Here is a 19,748-nt window from a genome sequence, read left to right on the forward strand (position 1 = left end):
TCTTATTTCATTCGATGTTTGGAAGGTTTGTAGGGCTGAAATATCAAATGTGACCCGGAAAAGGATTTCAGCTTGTTTGGAATATGCGAACCCTCCTTACAACTGCTGTAGTCTTTTAAACTACTTTTAACACTTTCCAATTCTGATAGCAATATCTCATTGAACTCTTATGATGTTACAATGAAGACGGCGAACCGAAAGTGTTAGCTTTGCCAGTCATGAATTTCGCCCGTTATAAATATGGCAGCCTCCTTAGAGATCACATCCCTTTAACCGTTTGGTAAAATGAATTGTACTTCCTGTATTAACAAGTCATGGAGGATGAATGTTCATTTGGTGCTGTCCGGCTGGAGGGAAAACGGAATGAGAGCCAGTCCTCGTCCAACATTGACTTCCAACCCTCCGAGATGGGAACGAAAGAATAGTATGTGTTACTGCTAGATTTGTTAATTATTTCGGTTGTTAAATTACTGCTGCATGACTGTGTGTACTGAATAACGGTAAGGCATAGTAGTTGCTGAAATTCATTTTGAAAAGTCCGAGCGACTGTATGTGGGGAGAATAAAAGTTCCACGTGTAACCAATTTCCACGAAACGTGGTTAATTCACGATGGAGCAAACACGAGGAAATCTGCGGATGCTGGACATTCAAACAACACACGCATTTCCGCCAGCAGTTTGTGTGTGTTGTTTTAATTCACGATGGACCCGTTTCGTTCGAGGCCGCACGGTGGTCGCTAATTATCATCAGAGTCATAATACTGTATGTTGGTAAAATACTGGCTATCGGTAGTACAGCGAGCACCCTGTCAGGACAAGGTTTGACAAACTTAGCCTAACCGATACTATAAAGTGCTCCTCACTCCATTGCGGACAACAACCTGTCGAATTCTGTGGAGAATTTTGCAGAACTGGTATTTATTCAGTGCCTATTGCAGGTTGACTCGGTCGCAGGTGCACAATGATGGGTAGAAATTAAAGATTTAAAAGTTCAACCTTTGCCACTGCCGATGATAGCGCGCTTTCCTGGGTGCCCGAGGTCCCGATCCTCAAAATCCCCCTTTCCCTTATTTACCAGAGGCCTCTCTGTTGCATTGAAGACTGTGGTAAACTTCATATGGACGTCCGCTCTTGCCAAGAAGCTGACCTAACACACGGAAAGTGGCCCTTTCATGCGTTCTGTTGTAAACCCGTTATTGAAGGGCAGTGTGACTGACAGTTTAATAGAGAACTTTAGACCTTCCTAATGTTGGGTGTAACTCACTCGGTGAGTGAGTGGACAGTGATTTGGAGCTGTCTTCAAGGTCGCCTGAGCACGACATTACCTACTGGCACCTCAGCTAATAAGGTTTGAACGGCCCTTGTTGTGGAGTGTAGTTACTATAGATTAAATGGTTTTCCATGAATTCAGAAGATCGCCTACACTTCAAAGGGAAGTAGTTTGCTGAGGTGAGCCACATCCCACAGCTGTCTGTAAGGAGAGTGTACTTTCTCCTCTGTGACTGTGTGGGTTTCCTCAGGTTTCCTTCCACAGTCCAAAGACGTACTGGTTGGTAAGTAAATTGTCCTGTGATTAGGCTAGGATTAACTCGTGGGATTGCTGGGCTGGAGGGGCCAATTCCACACTATCTCAACGTATAAATGTTGCGGTAATAAAGATCGAGGAAAATATTGCGTAAAGGTGCAGCCTGGCTCTCCTCCAGTCTTTAAAAAATCACGGCTTACATGTCATTCTGGAGCAAATGTAAAATTCAGATGACTTTGAGGAGGAGTATTCCACGTTTTCTCTTGACCGGTAAAATCAAAGGCTTTAGTGAGGTTGAAGAAAGCCTTGTCTAGATTTGTATTGCTAATGCTGTAGGCCATTTCATTCAATAGCTTTCTTTACAAGCAGTGTGTCCTGCTGATATCACGTTTGGGTGTTCAGCTAAAGACAAGGGGCTGTGATGTTTCAACTTTGGAATGTTGAGTCAGCCAATCAGGATGGAGGAATTGGGAGAATGTTCTAGAGAAAGCTGGGTGGAGAGAGATTTGTGATGGACACAGGTGGGATTTGAGGTCTTTTTGGCAGAAGATGTAGAGAGGAGAGAATCGGGAGAGACAGCCACAGGATTCAGTCCGATGGGAAGATGTGATTGCAAGGAGTGCTTCACAAGTTGAAGGAGTCCAAGATGGGAAGTTCTACTGGAGATTGTTGATGAGGATTCAGCTCTGTGAGCTGGATCATACCCAGCTTTTGGACAATCTGTGCTCCAACGATGTGCACATTTAGACTGGTTTAATTGTAATGGGCCGTTTTATTTTTTGTATTTTTCTTTTCCTCTCAGTGACAGGTTGATTAAGCTGAAATTAGTAAATACACCTTTTTATAATTGTATGTGATGTACGATCTGTAATTTCTTGCTGACAGATAACTGTGCTTGGGCAGTCTTTTCACTGCATTCACTCAAATCGGGGTTCATTATTCGGAACATCCCAACTTTCCAGTTTGGTTGGACCCAAATCACATTGACCATAGGCGTATATTGTTTAAGGAAGGTGGCCATCTCTCCACTGACCCCAGTGGCTGTTAGCAGAGCTGGCTAATAAGCCAAGTTTCCATACAAGCCCGGTGAGGGGGCTTTACATGTTAAAGGTCACACCCAATGTACATCCTGGTGGATGCAATCCACATTGTGATTTTGAATTAGGCTCTTCAGCGCCCAGGAAAAGACTCCTGAGGACCCTGGCAATGACTTTCTTTTTGGCTTCTGCAGTTACCACAATCAGACTTCTCCACTTTCTTTAAAATGGTCACTGTCACAGCATTTCTGAGGTGTCCTGGTATGTCCTCCTCTTCCCATAAATGTCCAGTGAGATTGGTGATTTTGTGGCCAAAGCTCTACACTACTGTGCTTCAGAATTTTTGGCTTCAGTTGTTGGCTGAATGGTCATTTGATTACAGATCTCATGAAATCTTCCGACTTCAGGTCAGACATGCTCAGGAAAGTCTTGGGTTTACTACCAATTAATGTTTCTTCCCCAGTAGATCACATCTTAAACAAGGATACATTTTCTACAGGAACAATGGTCTTTGTCTGGGTACTGTGATTTTTAAAACTGTGGTAGCTTGTTGTCATCACCCTGACTGAGCCAGGTTGGGGTTGTGTTACTGTGTGAAGCAACAGGAAGATGGGAAAGTATCCCACTGGCCAGTTCCTGCCAATACTCACCCATAACCTCCTACTGTGTATTATTATTCTGTCATGCAAAGATGGTCAGTCCATGCTTGGATATCACCCACAATGTGTATACAGGTGCCCCCCCCCCCCCACCTTTACAAAGGTAGAGAGTTCCTATGAAACATTTCATAAGCTGAAATGGCGTAAAGCGAAGAACCATTAATTTATATGGGAAAATTTTTCGTAAAAGTGAAAATCCTCTTTGTAATGTGAAAACGGGTTACTAATGTAGGTCTTTTGTAAAAGCGAAATGGCGCAAAGTGAACATTTGTAAAGCGGGGGACACCTGTACTCTAATTTGGTTCAGTAACTTCTTGTGTGACTAAGGAGCTGGTGGTAGACCTGAGGAGGGCTGAGGCACTGGTGACCCCTGTTTCCATCCAAGGGGTCAGTGTGGACATGGTGGAGGATTACAAACACCTGGGGATATGAATTGACAATAAACTGGACTGGTCAAAGAAGACTGAGGCTGTCTACAAGAAGGGTCAGAGCCATCTCTACTTCCTGAGGAAACTATGGTCCTTTAACATCTGCCAGACGATGCTGAGGATGTTCTACGAGGCTGTGGTGGCCAGTGCTATCATGCTTGCTGTTGTGTGCTGGGGCAGCAGGCTGAGGGTAGCAGACACCAACAGAATCGACAAACTCATTCGTAAGGCCAGGGATGTTGTGGGAGAGGAACTGGACTGTCTGATGGTGGTGTCTGAAAAGAGGATGCTGTCATGCCATCTTGGACAATGTCTCCCATCCACTCCATAATGTACTGGTTAGGCACAGGAGTACGTTCAGCCAGAGACTCATTCCACAGAGTTATAACACTGTGCGTCATAGGAAGTCATTCCTGCCTGAGGCCATCAAACTTTACAACTCCTCCCTCGGAGTGTCAGACACCCTGAGCCAATAGGCTGGTCCTGGACTTATTTCCACTTGGCATAATTTACTTTTTATTTAATTATTTATGGTTTTATATTGCTATACTTCTACTCTATTCTTGGTTGGTGCAACTGTAACGAAACCCAATTTCCCTCGGGATCAATAAAGTATGTCTGTCTGTCTGTCTTTGTTGAATGGATTCTGGTAGCCAAATGCAGTGCTTCAATTGGTTTTCCAAGAGGCACAATCCTCAGAAACTTCACAAAAGTTTTAAAATATGACACTGAGCCATAATGAAGCAAACAATTAAAAGTTTAGTTAAAAGTGGTAAGTTTAAGGAATAAAGCTCATAACTAAGGACAGGGAGAAAGTGAGACAAAGATATTTGGAGAATTCAAGTATGTGGTGTGTCAGCACCGAGAATAAAATAAGGTAACTAAAGTAGCTGAGCCCAAAACACTTGCACTCTTACGACACAAGCATTCTTTTATTTTACTTGTGCACAAGAACAGGATGACCCATGTCACCCACTGTGTTCTGAAGTCTGAACAGAAACTGCTATTTTACACAGAATTTATCAGAAACAGACATTCATCATTGTCAATAGTATAAAGGAGTTAAAGTCAATCGAAACTTCAAGCGGACAGACAATGATATTTTGAAGTTATTAAAGACAATAGAACTTTAGTTGTTCGGTTTATTTCACATCCTTCTATTATGTTGATTTTTGTCTGTCTTCAGCACCCCCTATAATGTAAAGGGACACTATGTTTTAGGAAGACAACTGGAAAAGTCTCACTACAGAGGCCTCATTTGTTTGGCTTGAGTACACATTGCTGCAGTGATCCCAGCCTATCTAAACAGAGGTCTCTAGCAGTCTCACTTAACTACAACTGCCCCAGGCTGTCCTTGTCTTACTGCAACTTCCTCAGGGGCCTCGGCGCTGAAGGTACAACTGTGAGCCGATATATTTGGGATGATCATGTCAAGCATCTCTGAAGGACAATGAACACCAGGTACAGGAATGCTTGGAAGGGATTCTGAGCTCTGGTGTGAACTTTAAAACTGAGGTAAAATAAAAGCAGGAAATATGATTGAGACAGCATCTATGAAATGAAAAGCAGAATTAATGTTTCCGAGTGAAGACTTTTTGTCAAGACCAGGAATGACAATAGTTTAAATTTCCAGATAAGATGAGAGATGGATGGCTGAGTCAATAAGATCTTCACATCATTGCACACATCCTATAAATTCTTAAAATGCTATGAACTTAATTTTCATGGATTAAAAATTAATATTCTGCAAACTACTTATGCAATTTCATTCATTTTGGAATTCAATCTAAAAGTGAAAGTAAGGTGATTAATAAGTATAGCTTTAATGTGCAAGTGTCTTCCACCTACTGAAGAATTTGATATCCTTGCAAATTGCAGAGTTGCCATGTTGATATGAGTGTTTTAGTGTCTCCTGAAATCTAATGACTACTAAGCATCAACATGACTTTTAATCTAATACTCAATACCAAATATACAACTATTATTGGAAACAAAATCACAGTCCAAACTCCACAGTAGAGTAGCACAGTTTTTGAGAAAAAGTAAATCATAGCATTTTATTTTTTAACAAAAGGGCTTGTAATTAAATGAATTATTGATCTGTATCACACCAGATATTGATGTGAAGTTTTAATTCTGAGATTTTTTTTTGCTTTGCAGTTGGGACCATGCTTATGAAAGGGAACTCAAGGGCTTCAATGAATCAGGAGATACAAGTGAGATTTGGTAAGAAGCAAAATTAATTGGACACCATAACTTGCATAGAGTGGACATTAGGAATACTTATCCACTCTTCCCCTCTATCAACTCTATTAGCTATTTAAGTTAAAGGAAAACAAGTCTTCAAAATGGGATAAAATATATTAAAATCCATCAATGACACAGTGAAATGTGTTGGTTGTGTATTCTCATTGACACGGTGCCTTGTGGGGAGCCACAGTAGCCATGTGGTCCTTAAAGAGACCCACAGCCTTTATTCCACTTCTGTTAAGTCATTGGACTTTTATCCATTAGACCCCCCCCCCCCCCCCCCGATCATTTACACTCCATGTACTTTGATCCTCAAATCCCATCTCTTTTCCTGATGTGCCTTTTATAATCCATGAGCCTTGCAAACAATGAGTGCTGGAATCTGGATTGCCCATTCACATGCCCTTGGACTGGACAGGGCATGGCAAAGGAAGGATTTGGTTGTGACTGCCAACCTGGTCAGCGTAGTGATGTCATATCCAAATCCTATTGACCCACGGTATTGAATAAAAATAAAAGCTGACGAAGTGTATTGATCGGTGTCCATCCCTTTGGTTTAATATTGACCCTAGCTGTTAAATGTTGGCAGTGGGCTTCTTTGTCATCACTGTTAAAATGGCTTAATGCAATAAAAGTATCGCATAGGAACATAATTTCCACTTATAACAAGGAATTCAATGGGTAATTGGTGGGGTCATGTTACAGAAAATAGTGATTTGGCTTATTTTCTCTAAATGGTACCCTTCCAATACCAACACTGTCATTTGTGTCAAAATAATCACATCTGAAAATGTACTGAACTGTTAATGGAAAAATATTAAAAACCTTAGAAATTCCCTTCACACTCAAAGGGAACACTATGAATGCTTCCCAGTAGGAATATTCTCAGCAAGCCATTCTTCTATGATAGCCTGTCCAATGCTGAAATTTTATGTTAACCGTTTAATGTTCAGCATTCTAATGACGACTTTAAAATCCTTTAAAATATTACTGAGATATTTATGTCATAACATAAATATTTTTTACTTTGATTTACGGTTGAGTACAGAGCAGATCAGAAAACAGTCAGCCCGCTCTGAATCCTGAGGAGCGGGAGGGTGAAGCTGCCCATTTTTGTGCTCTTAGTTGGAACTTAGTTTGAAATCTCACAAATACATTTAAGACAAGATATGATCCATTACTTACTAGCTTTATAATGCTTTCTTTATAGGTTTATAGTTTAATACGTATAACCTAGGCAAAGGTTCAGAGTACAGCCTGAGACTCATTTGGACAACTTTTTCTTCAAAACAGGGTAAAATATATTCAGGAAAGTGAATTAGTGGTGGGAAGAGAGAGAATGATGTTTGATTAAATATTCAAAGCTATATTTTAAATTAGTGTCTTTTAAGTTTAAAAATTCTTGAAGAACTGTAGGATTGGTGAACAATAAATGTGGTTAATATATTTATTGTATTTACTATTTAATGACATTTTATTGGTCTTGTGTGTATGTGGTTCACTGCTGCCATGATTGCACTTGTTTGATAAATAGGCTGTGTTTCATGTTCAAAGACAAATATTTACCGTAAATTCTGGACTATAAGCCGCTACTTTTTTCCCACGCTTTGAACACTGCGGCCTATACTACGGTGCGGCTAATGCATGTTTTTTTTCATGCCGCCAAAAACATTTTGCCTCGTAACAGTAGACCAATAAAATTGATGAGTAGTTCACAGAGGTCCAATGAAATTGTACGATAAATCAAGCGCACTTTCACAATTAAATTATTGTAAATCAGTCATTTGTACTCACCCTCATCAACATGGAAAACACTCGAAGAAAAGCATATGATGCAGCTTTTAAGTTAAAGGCGATCAATCTGGCGGTTGAAGAAGGAAATCGAGCTGCTGCACATAATCTTGGCATAAATGAATCGATGGTGAGACGGTGGAGACGCCAGCGTGAAGAACTGAGTCAATGCAAAAAGACGACAAAAGCTTTCAGAGGTAATCATACCAGATGGCCCGAACTTGAAAACTTTCTTGAAGACTGGGTTAACACACAGAGAGCAGGTGGCCGCGGTGTTTCCACCGTGCAGATCAGACTGAAGGCTAAAGCAATCGCCACCAAAATGAAAATCAAAGATTTTAGAGGTGGGCCATCGTGGTGTTTTAGATTTATGAGACGAAAAGGCCTGTCCGTCAGGGTACGCACGACTCTGTGTCAGCAGCTCCCTCCCGACCACGAGGAAAAACTTGCTAACTTCCGCACATTCACTCAAACAAAGATAGCGGAGAATTCCATCGGGCCAGATGATATCATAAATATGGATGAAGTACCTTTGACGTTTGACCTGCCTCTCACTCGGACTGTTAATAAAAAAGGTGACTCGTCCATCACACTGAAAACAAGTGGCCATGAGAGAACGCATTTTACTTGTGTTCTGAGCTGCATAGCATCCGGACTAAAGCTTCCACTGATGGTGATTTTTAAGTGGCTGACAATGCCAAAGGAAAAATTCCCAAAAGAAATCATGGTGAAAGTCAATAAGAAAGGTTGGATGATGGAGAGTCTAATGAAGGATTGGCTGAGAGAATGCCATGCCAAGCGACCGGGGGATTTTTTCACAGAAAAAAAGCATTGCTCGTTATGGACAGCATGAGGGCCCATATAACAGATTCAGTGAAAGCTGCCATCGAGAGTACAAACTCAATTCCAGCTGCGATTCCTGGGGGCACCACGAAGTATTTGCAGCCACTGGACATCAGCGTGAACCGGGCATTTAAAGTGGCGCTGCGCGTTGAGTGGGAGGCTTGGATGACGAGCGGCGAGAAATCCTTTACCAAAACAGGATGCATGCGAAGAGCATCTTTAACTCAAGTCTGCCAGTGGATCCTAAATGCATGGAGCCGTGTCACAACATCCACCATCACCAATGGGTTTTGAAAGGCTGGACTGCTGCGTGATGAAGAGGACCGCGTGCGCTCAAGTGAGAGCGACAACGAAGAGACTGAAGTGAGTGACGAGATCATGAGGTTGTTCAATTCGGACACTGAAGAAGAGGACTTTGATGGTTTTAGTGCGCAGGAGGAAGATGAAGAAGGCGATCAATAACTTTTCCTGGTAGGCTGCAGTATATATATTTTTTTTAACCAGTCGTTAGGAGATATTGGAATGTCATTTGTGCACTGTTCAGTAAAAAAGTATACGCAACGTAATTTGTGTGTTACCGATAAGTATGTATATTTAAAAGTAGCTGTGTTACGGGCACTGTTCGAAAAAAAGCATTTGCAATATGTATTTGTTTATGTTACCATACGGATTTAATTAAAAGTTAAAAAATCCTCACGTGTAATATCTTTCTGTGTAAATATCTCATATTACAACGTGGGATACCTGCGGCTTAAAATCCGATGCGGCCTGTACAAGTACAAAATTGATTTTCTTTCTAAAATTAGAGCGTGCGGCTTTTAAACAGGTGTGCTCTGTAGTCCAGAATCTACGGTAGTATTGTGGATTAATTAATCAGCAAATGTCACAAGCCCCATTTCTTCTAGGTTTGGCGAAGAAAGTATGGATCGCATCCTAAACTGGTTAGAAAAGCATAATATTCCAAAAGATGCTGCCGTGTTGGATATTGGGACTGGAAATGGACTTCTTTTAGTTAAGCTAGTAAGTATATATCATTATCCAAGAAAACATGTAAGTAAAATCTAATTCATTTGAGTTAAGTCTTTGGTTTTGTCTTTATAGTCAGCATCAAGTCAAGTCACTTTTTATTGTCATTTCAATCGTAACTGCTGGTACAATACATAGTAAAAATGGGACAATGTTTTTTCAGGACCATGGTGTTACATGACACAGTACAAAAACTAGACTAAACTACACAAAAAAAAAACACAGAAAAAGAACTACACTAGACTACAGACCAACCCAGGACTGCATAAAGTGCACAAAACAGCGCAGGCATTACAATAAATAATAAACAAGTCAATGGGGCAGTAAGGTGTCAATCCAGGCTTTGGGTATTGAGGAATCTGATAGCTTGGGGGAAGAAAATGTTACATAGTCTGGTCGTGAGAGCCCGAATACTTCCCAGACAGCAGGAGGGAGAAGAATTTGTATGAGGGGTGCATGGGGTCCTTCATAATGCTGTTTGCTTTGCGGATGCAGTGTGTAGTGTAAATGTCCGAAATGGCAGGCAGAGAGACCCCGATGATCTTCTCAGCTGACCTCACTATCCGCTGCAGGGTCTTGTGATCCAAGATGGTGCAATTTCTGAACCAGGCAGTGATGCAGCTGCTCAGGATACTCTCAATACAACCCCTATAGAATGTGATGAGGATGGGGGTGTGGTGGGGGGAGATGGACTTTCCTCAGCCTTCGCAGAAAGTAGAGATGCTGCTGGGCTTTCTTTGCTATGGAGCTGGTGTTGAAGGACCAGGTGAGATTCTCCGCCAGGTGAACACCAAGAAATCTGGTGCTCTTAACGAACTCTACCAAGGAGCCATCGATGTTCAGCGGGGGGTGGTCGCTCCGTGCCCTCCTGAAGTCATCAACCATTTCTTTTGTTTTGTTCACATTCAGAGACAGGTTGTTGGCTCTGCACCAGTCTGTTAGCCGCTGCACCTTCTCTCTGTAAGCTGAATTGTCGTTCTTGCTGATGAGACCCACCACAGCCGTGAACTTGATGATGTTGTTCGAGCTGTGTGTTGCAGCACAGTCATAGGTCAGCAGAGTGAACATCACAGGACTGAGCACACAGCCCTGGGGGGCCCCGTGCTCAGTGTGATGGTGTTGGAGATGCTGCCTCCAATCCGGACTGACTGAGGTCTCCCAGTCAGGAAGTCTAGGATCCAGTTGCAGAGGGAGGTGTTCAGGCCCAGTAGACTCAGCTTTCCAATCAATTTCTGAGGGATGATTATGTTGAATGCTGAACTGAAGTCTATGAACAGCATTCAAATGTATGTATCTTTTTTGTCCAGGTGGGTTAGGGTCAGGTGGAGGGTGATGGCAATGGCATCGGCTGTTAAGTGATTGGGATGGTATGCAGTCTGCAGGGGGTCCAGTGAGGGGGGGCAGCACGGTCTTGATATGCCTCATGACGAGCCGCTCGAAACAGTTCATGATGATGGATGTGAGTTCAACGGGATGGTAGTCATTGAGGCAGGACACTGAAGACTTCTTCGGCACGGGGACGATGATGGCAGCCTCGAAGCATGTTGGAACGGTGGCGCTGCTCAGGGAGATGTTGAAGATGTCAGTGAGAACATCTGCTAGCTGGTCTGCACATCCTCTGAGCACTCTACCAGGGATGTTCTCTGGTCCAGCAGCCTTCCGTGGGTTGACCCTGCACAGGGTTCTTCTCACATCGGCCACGGTGAGACACAGCACCTGGTCATTTGTAGGAGGGGTGGACTTCCTCGCCGCCATGTCATTTAATCAAAGCCTAAATTAGACCTTCTCTACAATCAGCTATATCAGTTAAAACTGCCCAACGTATCACCAGCAGCAGCCTACCCACCATCAAGGACATGTGAACAGAAAGGTGCCAGAAAAATTCCAGCAATATCGTGAAGGATCCCACCCACCCTGCTCATGAACTGTTAGTCCCACTCCCATCTGGGAAGAGGTTATGTCGAGTATCCACGCCAGGGTCCCTAAACTCAAAACCAGTTGCTTCCACCAAGCCATCAGGCTGACCATCACCTCCAGTCACTAATCAACAACACCCAGCATCATTTTATGTACATAAAACCAGTCTACACATGGTACATGTGTCTAAGACATTTGCACAGGATTGTAGTAATTTTACATATTGCACCGTACTGCTGCCATAAAAAAAAACAATTCCATGACATATGTGAGTGATGATAAACTTGATTCTGATATGGGTGGACTGAGGGTGGGAAGGGGGCAGGGAGGGGAATCCTGGTTTGGAAAAGGGGAAGGGAGCAGGAAGCACTAGAGAGGCATTCTGTAATGATCAGTAAACCAATTGTTTGACTCAAATGACCTTCCCTGGTGTCTCTGGGCTGGGTGTGTCTGCACTGGTGTCAACAACCCCCCCCCCCCCCCACCAACCCCTGTCCCTGGTACTCCTTCCCTGCCACCTGTCCCACACCCCTCCCATGGTTCTCTGCCCTCACCATTCCCAATATCCTTTGTTCCCGACAAATTCACAATACTGTGCAGAAGTCTTAAGGCACCCTAGTGCATGTTCGCGCACTCTCTCTCGTGTGTGTCTTAAGACTTCTGCACAATACTGTATAATTGTATTTTAATGGATTCCATCTCTATTGTGTTTTTTTTAATTGTATTCATTATGCTTATTTTGTGTTTTTTTTATGCTACTTCAGATACAGGATAATAAAAATTTCATTCTTATTAGCATTCATGTACTGAGTAATGACAAATATAAACAATATTGAATCTTGAATCACTGTTATTCTTGTTGTTTTGGGGCTCTAAATGCTTGGATAATCTTGTCTTTGCCTTCTGATCATTTAGTATTAGTTTGGTTCCTGTTCCTTGTTCTGCTCACAGACTGTGTTTACTGTTTTTGACTGTGTTTACCCTGCCCATCTCAGGTGTCCTTTCCTACATTCTGCTTTCTATCCTTAAAATGGTACTCTGTAACCCTCCTAAACCTCTTTTGCTGTCAGCTCGGAGGTCATGGAAGCTGCTTTGAAATACCTCTATATGTTAGGAATTCTATCGAGATGCATGTTGTTTTGCAATATATTGAATACTATTTTCCAAATCATGTTTGGCCTCTAGCTTGCTGATTGTATGTGATCTGGCAGTCCTGTTCAGGCTGCAACACTCTATGTACATATACACATAATAGTTGGGTTACATGAGGGCCCAGCACATTCTGGCCCAATTGTTTGGCTGCCCTAATTAGCTGATCTTTTATGGATATAGTAAAAAAAGGTATAAAAAGACAAACTACTGTATAATTAAGTAACAAATTATGTATTTAAATGAACCATGGAGCTAATTAGAACCCTATCAATCCCACTATAAAACTCTGTATTAGTTCCTAATAGTTATCGACAGAGGAATTCATCCACTGTATGCTCCCATGTTCCTTTGACTGGAAAAGAACAACATCAGGGCAGACACCTAGTGTAGATAATGAACTTTCTTCATACAACGCTCACAACGACTGCATCCTCCAAGTCTTGCAACATTCAAGGTGATTGTCGATACCTTTAAATTCATCGTAGGTCCTAACTTGTTGAAGCAGTAAAATCATTTCATTTTCACTCCTGGCTGTTTCTGACATCTCCAAGCCTGAATGCTTGAAACCGCAATGAGCAGAATAGTTCTAAATTATCTTACTCCTTATTTCTCACCAACTATCAGTGACATGAGACTGACGCTAGTTCAAAACTATCCAGCAACAGTCTCCTATCTGCGTAGTGTCCCAAATAAACAAAGGGAATTCCAGCTATTTTCCCAATTAGTTTCTGTTGTTTAAGATTTGTCCCAAATGAACCGCTTCCCTGATTAAATGATGGCCCAATTAACCGGAAACCACTGCTTTTCAAACAGGTTGATTGGCAGATGCATCTGGAATCTGGGTACCTTTAAAATTTAGAAGCAAGTTTAGAATGTTCTAAGATTAATAAACATGCTGTAATTACACTTGTGTAGCTAAAATAGTTTTTTAATATAGTATTTTAAGGAGCTGAATAAGCATCTTGACTATTTAAAATTCACATTTGTAGAATTATACAGATCTAATCTAGTATTAGGAAAGGATGGGGAGTAAAAATGGGGGACGACAAACAATTTGTATTGACATCAGTAGTAGGGAAAATGCTGGGATCCATTATGAAGGAAGTGATAATAGGACATTAGGAAACAATAACAGAATTGGAGCAATAAAGGTCCACGTGGATTAATGTAAAGGAAATCATATTTGACAAATACCATAGATTTTTGAGGTTTCAACTAATAGAACAGGTAAGAGGCTACAGGTAAATAGGGTGTATTTCAACTTTAAGAAGGGATTTGATATGGTGCCCCGTAGGAGGGGACTAAACAAAACAGGAGGATAGTTGTAAGTTACAAGATGATATTGACCAGTTGATATGATGGAGTAACACATCACAGAACTGGGCCTTTCAGCCTATCTGGCCCATGCAGATCAAGATGGCCCATCCAAATTAGCCTCATTTGCCAGCAGCTGACCCATAACCTTTTAAACCTTTCCAGTCTGTGTACCTGTCCCAGAGTTTTTTAAAAAAGTTGTTATTGTACCTGCCTCAAGCACTTTTTCTGGGAGTTCAATCAACAGAGATACCATCTTTTATATCAATAAAGTTGCCTCTCAAGTTCCTATAGATCTTTCCCTCTCACCTTCAACCTATGACCTGAGTTCAGATTTCAAGTCCGTTGTCCTCTGTAAGGAGTCTCTTTACGTCCTCCCTGAGGAATGCTTGGGTTTCCCCAGGTTCTCCAGTCTCCAGGCCAAAAACGTACTGAGTAGATTAATTAGTCATTGTAAGTTGTCCCATGATTAAGTTAGGGTTAAATCGGGGTTATTGGGGCAGCATGGCTCAAAGGGCTTGAAGGGCTTACTCTGTGCTGTATCAGATAGATGGATTAGGTAGATAATCCGAACAATGGGAAAAAGACTGAATGCACGTACTATCGCTGTGCCACTCCTGATTTTTATATTGGCAGAGCAATGCAGATGGAATTTAATCTTGATAAATGCAAGGTGCATATTGGAATATTAATATCAGCAGGATATGCATAAAGAATGATAGAGGAATCCCCGAGGCTTCTCTGTGAACAAGTCTTAAGTGTTTCTGAAGGTGGCAGCACAGGTAAATGAAGTAGTGAGGAAGAGCTGGGGTATGGACTACACCAGGGGTCAGCAACCTTTACCACTGAAAGAGCCACTTGAACCTGTTTCCCACAGAAAAGAAAACACTGGGAGCCGCAAAACCCGTTTGACATTTAAAATGAAATAACACTACATACAACGTTTTGTTTTGCCTTTATGCTATGTATAAACAAACTATAATGTGTTGCATTTATGAAATTGATGAACTCCTGCAGAGAAAACGAAATTACATTTCTGCATGCAACAAAAACATTTTGAACTCCGAAAAAAAGACGTTGGGTTGAAGGTTACTTTTAAGTAAAATACTCAACGTCTATTTGAGTCCTTCTTGTATTTATGAAAAACGCCAAACTTAAATTTGCCGCCAGCAGCAAACCAAAAATAACGTCAGCCAGCTGTCAACCTGAAAAATGAAAGGACTATTTCACTGAACAATGAAAACATATGAATATACGTAAAATAATAGGCAATTAAAATATTTATCATACTTGTTCAGGTTGACTCACACCTGACAATGCAGTCGTATTCAGTAGGGATGGATCGATGCTTAGGGGAGTGACCAGGAAGGATAATGTGTTTTTTTCCTCTCTGAACTCACAGAAGCGTTTCCCAAACGATGTTTGCATTGCGATGATTGCAGAATGTAAATACTCCGAATTTATCATGTCGTGACCTTGTTTGAACTCTCTCAAATTGGGGAAGTGAGACAATGTGCCTTTCTGTAAATCTCTGGCAAGCAACGTCAACTTGCGCTCGAATGCCAAAACATCCTCCAACATGTACATCCTTACCCCGTTGAAGAGCTGTGTTCAGCGTGTTCAGGTGCGCTGTCATGTCTACCATGAAGTGTAGCTTTTCCAGCCACTCTGGCTGTTCCAGCTCAGGAAAGTTGAGCCCTTTGCTGCCCAGGAAAGTTTTCACTTCTTCCAGACACGCGACAAAGCGTTTCAGCACCTCCCCTCTGGACAGCCAGCGATAAAAACACGTTGCAGCGGTGTGCTACACGCAGTCAGTAAACTGCAGTCAAAGATAGCTTTATTCGAACTAAACAGCCTTGCTTTTAAGCCTCCCTCAACCCGCCCCCCATGGGCGTGGATGCTGCAAAAGACACGTACTCACAAACCCCCGTAGGCTATCTCCCTTAGCCTGAACGCTGGCTAATTGTGAGCCGGTTCGGATGTGTCAGGAAATGGGTCGCCACAACGTCTTATTTAGATTGTACAAGATCACCATAATCTTCAAATTTAGAATTACATTTCAAAAACTAACAAACTAACATAAAATACATTTTAATTAAATACTGACCATGTAGCGGTGTGCTACACGCAGCGCTAAAATTACGTCACGGAGTCGGTAACTGCAGTCGAAGGAAAAAACTTTATTCGAAATCTTCAGCCTCACTTTTAAGCCTCCCTCAACCTGCCCCCCATGGCGCAGAGGCTCCAAAGCTCTGTGCTCGCAAACCCCCGTAGGCTATCTAATTGTGAGTCGGTTCGGATGTGCCAGGAAAAGGGTCGCCACAACCAATTATTTCCCAAAGCAACAGGGAGCCGCAGCACAGACGTAAAAGAGCCACATGTGGCTCCGGAGCCGCGGGTTGCCGACCCCCGGACTACACGCAGAACAATAACGGTCCAACTTTATAAAACATTTGTTAGGTCACAGCTGGAGTATTGCATTCCGTTCTGGTCATTACGTTGTGAGGAAGGTTGTGATTGCTTTAGAGCAGGGGTCCCAACCTTTTTTTATGCCATGGGCCTCTACCATTAACAGAGGGGTCCATGGACCCCACGTTGGGAACTCCTGCTCTGGAGATATTGGTGACGTAGAACACCGCAAGTCTGGTTCACGGATTCCTTAGCAGGGGAGCCGCGTTGCCTGGTTTGTCGTGAGGAGTAGGCACGTGCCACAGGGCCATCTGCTGCAGCCGACTGGAAGAGGAGACGCCAAGGCGGTGTGGGGTACATTCTGGAATCCGCAACAGTTGTGGGCTGACCCCTCCTGTCCATGCTGCTCTCCAGTGGTCACTCAGTGGACGAACAAGCTGGACCATAAATCTACAGTCATGGCACTCAGAGACTTGGGCTATATTTATTATTTTTCTTTGTGACTGCATATTTTTCTGAAATCATATGCGCTGTGTGCTGTTGGTAATAAGTTTTGCACCTTGGCCAGGAGGAACACTGTTTCATTTGGCTGTATTCATACATGGTTGAATGATAATTCAACCTGAACTTGGACATAGAGACAATATTTGCCAGGATGTTGCATGGAATGGAACATTTTCAACTGTGGCAGGATTTCTTTTCCTTGGTGTCGAAGAGATTAAAAAGACTTGACAGAGACGTTCAAACTTGGGTGGTGGGGTGGAGATGCATCTCTACCAAAGGAGGTGTAAGTTGCCCCTTCCCTCCACTAGCCTGCAGGTCACCATTGGATGAGGTGTAGCACCTGCTTACCCCCCCCCGATCAGGGTGATGTGAAGCCATGGGAATAAGTGGTAGATGGTCAAATGAGCAGCTGGTGCACATCACAAGTCCTGGTTATGCAACCCCTGACACCAGGCAGACAATCTCTGAAGAGTGTTGATAGTGGCTGGGGTCACCCGTCTTGTAAAGACACTGTCCAGAAGAAGGCAAGGGTAAACCACCTCTGTAGAAACAATTGCCAAGAACAACGATAGTCATGAATAACAGCAGGATATACATAAGAATAATAAAGGAGTCCCTGAGGCTTCTCTGTGAACAAGTCTTAAGTGTTTCTAAAGGTGGTGACTGAAGTGGTAAGGAAGGCATATGTGGTACTTACCTTCAATAGCTGGGGCATCGACTTCTGATCTCCTATGTCATACAACATGGCACATAAAGATGATAATAAGATAGAAAGGGTAGGTAGTAGGAAATTTCTTCCTGTATCAGTAGTGTCTAATATTAGGGGGCCTAGTTTTAGGGAAGTGGGGAAAAGTTTTAGAGGGGAAGAATCATTTCACTCAGAGAGGGTTAGAATCTGAAATGCACTGTTGAGCAGAAGGCCAGACTTTTCACAATCTTTAAGAACTACAAAGTACTTGAATCACCAAAGCATTTATATCTATAGCACACCTGCTGGCAAATAGGATGAGTTTGGACAGCCACTTGATGGTTGTCATGGAGATGGTGGGCCTGAGGGCCTGTTTCTGTGCTGTGACTATATGCCTCTCAAACATATGAGACGAAGATAATACTGTGGATTGATTAATAGGTGAGAAGTTGGGAATAGGAAGAGGCACTGAGTAAAACATCCACTACATGGTCTTCTCCTTTCTCTATTTATTATGCTCTTATTTTCAAATTGTCAAATTTGAAAATTGTCAAATTTGTGTTGTGTTGTGCTGTCTCGTGCAAAAGATTTCAGTGGATGCAGTTGCATTGCTGAAGGGTATAATTTAATTAGCAGGAACAATAGGTTTGAGATTTCCATAATTATCAAAATTTGAGAACATGTCAAATGTGAAAATCCTCAAATCTGAAAATTTATCAATGTGAGTAATTTTAACAGGGTTCATAATTAAAGACTGCCATTTCATATTTTAATTATATTCTTAACTAATATTGGTACTTTGTTATTTATTTAAGGCAAAAGCTGGGTTTACCAATCTTTCTGGAATTGATCATTCATCCACTGCTGTAGAGCTTGCTAAAGCTGTAGCTGAAAAGGAAGGGATATTGTCTGTGAATTTACAGGTATGGATTTTATCAAAGCTTTCACTTCAAACCTTGTTATTTAAAATATCATAATGGATAAATCAAACAATGAGATAATAACTCAGCCAATGTCGAATGGCAGAAGAAACTCAAAGGGCCGAATGGCCTTGTTCTGCTCCTTTGTCTTATGCTCTAGTTACTGATGTTTTCTCAGACAAACGTTTTCTCCACTCCCTCTAATTATTTACACCTCTTTCCTCACCCCATGAAAACTGACACAAGAGATACTGCAGATGCTGGAAATCTTGAAGAACACACTCAAAATGCTGGAGGAACTCAGCAAGTCAGGCAGCATCTCCTCACTCCTCTATATTCTGGCTTCTTCCCCCTTCCCCTGCAGTCCTGATAAAAGGCCTTGGCCCTAAATGTCAACTGCTGGTTGACTTGTGTTTTGTGTGCGTTGCCCATGAGAACTGAATTACATTTGCAGACATTCCCCTTGTATTTAATCTTTAATGTCCTTCTGCAGACTGAATCTACCTTGTAATTTGCTTTTTCACCTATCTTTGTAAAGTGTCAGCTACAATGCAGGCAGACTTGTATTTAGATCACACTTTAATGAGTTCTTCACTTATCTTTGGGGATGACTGAAATCTGGGAAAGGCTGTCTGAAGATTTCAAAAGCACTGGGAGTTAGTTTGCACATCTCTCCTTAGGAGGATTTGTCAATCTGATTAGCTATGATGCTGAGCAGTTTTTAATATAATTAAGTGGGCATAATTGACTGGTGTTACAGTGAATGAAGGGGGTGTGTTCTGATGTCATGATTATTTTTATCTCTGAAATTCCTTGATCCATGCAAAAGCTTTGATGCCTTTTCATGCAAAATGTTATAGTTCTGACAGCAAATAGTTGTTCCAAATACCCTGACAATGCAATGCTAGTTATTAAGTGCAGTGGATGATATAGAAATCAGATACTGAAAACTGCTTATTCGGATGAATTTGGCAATAATAAAACCGATATTCTGTCTGCACTATATAACAATAATTCCTTTTCTACCATGAGTTAATAAAATTTTTATCTGTAGTCTACAGTTCAAATTCAAATTTTTAGTCATTGTAAAAAAACCTCTTCTCTTATTTGTTCACGAATATGTCAAGTATTGAAGAAATTCTCACTTAACCAGCTATAACATTTACCACAGAAATGTCAATTAATTAAATGCTGTCACATTAATTAACAGAATATTAGTAATGCAGTGGATTCCATTTAATTGGGATGCTTCAGGATCAGTACATTTCGGCAGCTGACCAAATTA

General features: G+C 41.8%; 1 protein-coding gene across 1 annotated transcript in view; it reads left to right on the forward strand.

Moving 5' to 3' along the window:
* The first annotated feature begins 309 nt into the window (after positions 1-309).
* Positions 310-19,748, forward strand: part of eef1akmt2 (EEF1A lysine methyltransferase 2) — a 28,114-nt gene continuing 8,675 nt past the window's right edge. Inside the window, exons 1-4 of the mRNA XM_059947730.1 lie at positions 310-424; positions 5,810-5,875; positions 9,439-9,553; positions 18,359-18,466. Coding sequence (XP_059803713.1) covers positions 315-424; positions 5,810-5,875; positions 9,439-9,553; positions 18,359-18,466 — 399 coding nt within the window. The 5' untranslated portion in view covers positions 310-314. The remainder of the gene's footprint in view (positions 425-5,809; positions 5,876-9,438; positions 9,554-18,358; positions 18,467-19,748) is intronic.

The sequence above is a fragment of the Hypanus sabinus genome, chromosome 22 (genome assembly GCF_030144855.1).
Source record: "Hypanus sabinus isolate sHypSab1 chromosome 22, sHypSab1.hap1, whole genome shotgun sequence".
Lineage (NCBI taxonomy): Eukaryota > Metazoa > Chordata > Chondrichthyes > Myliobatiformes > Dasyatidae > Hypanus > Hypanus sabinus.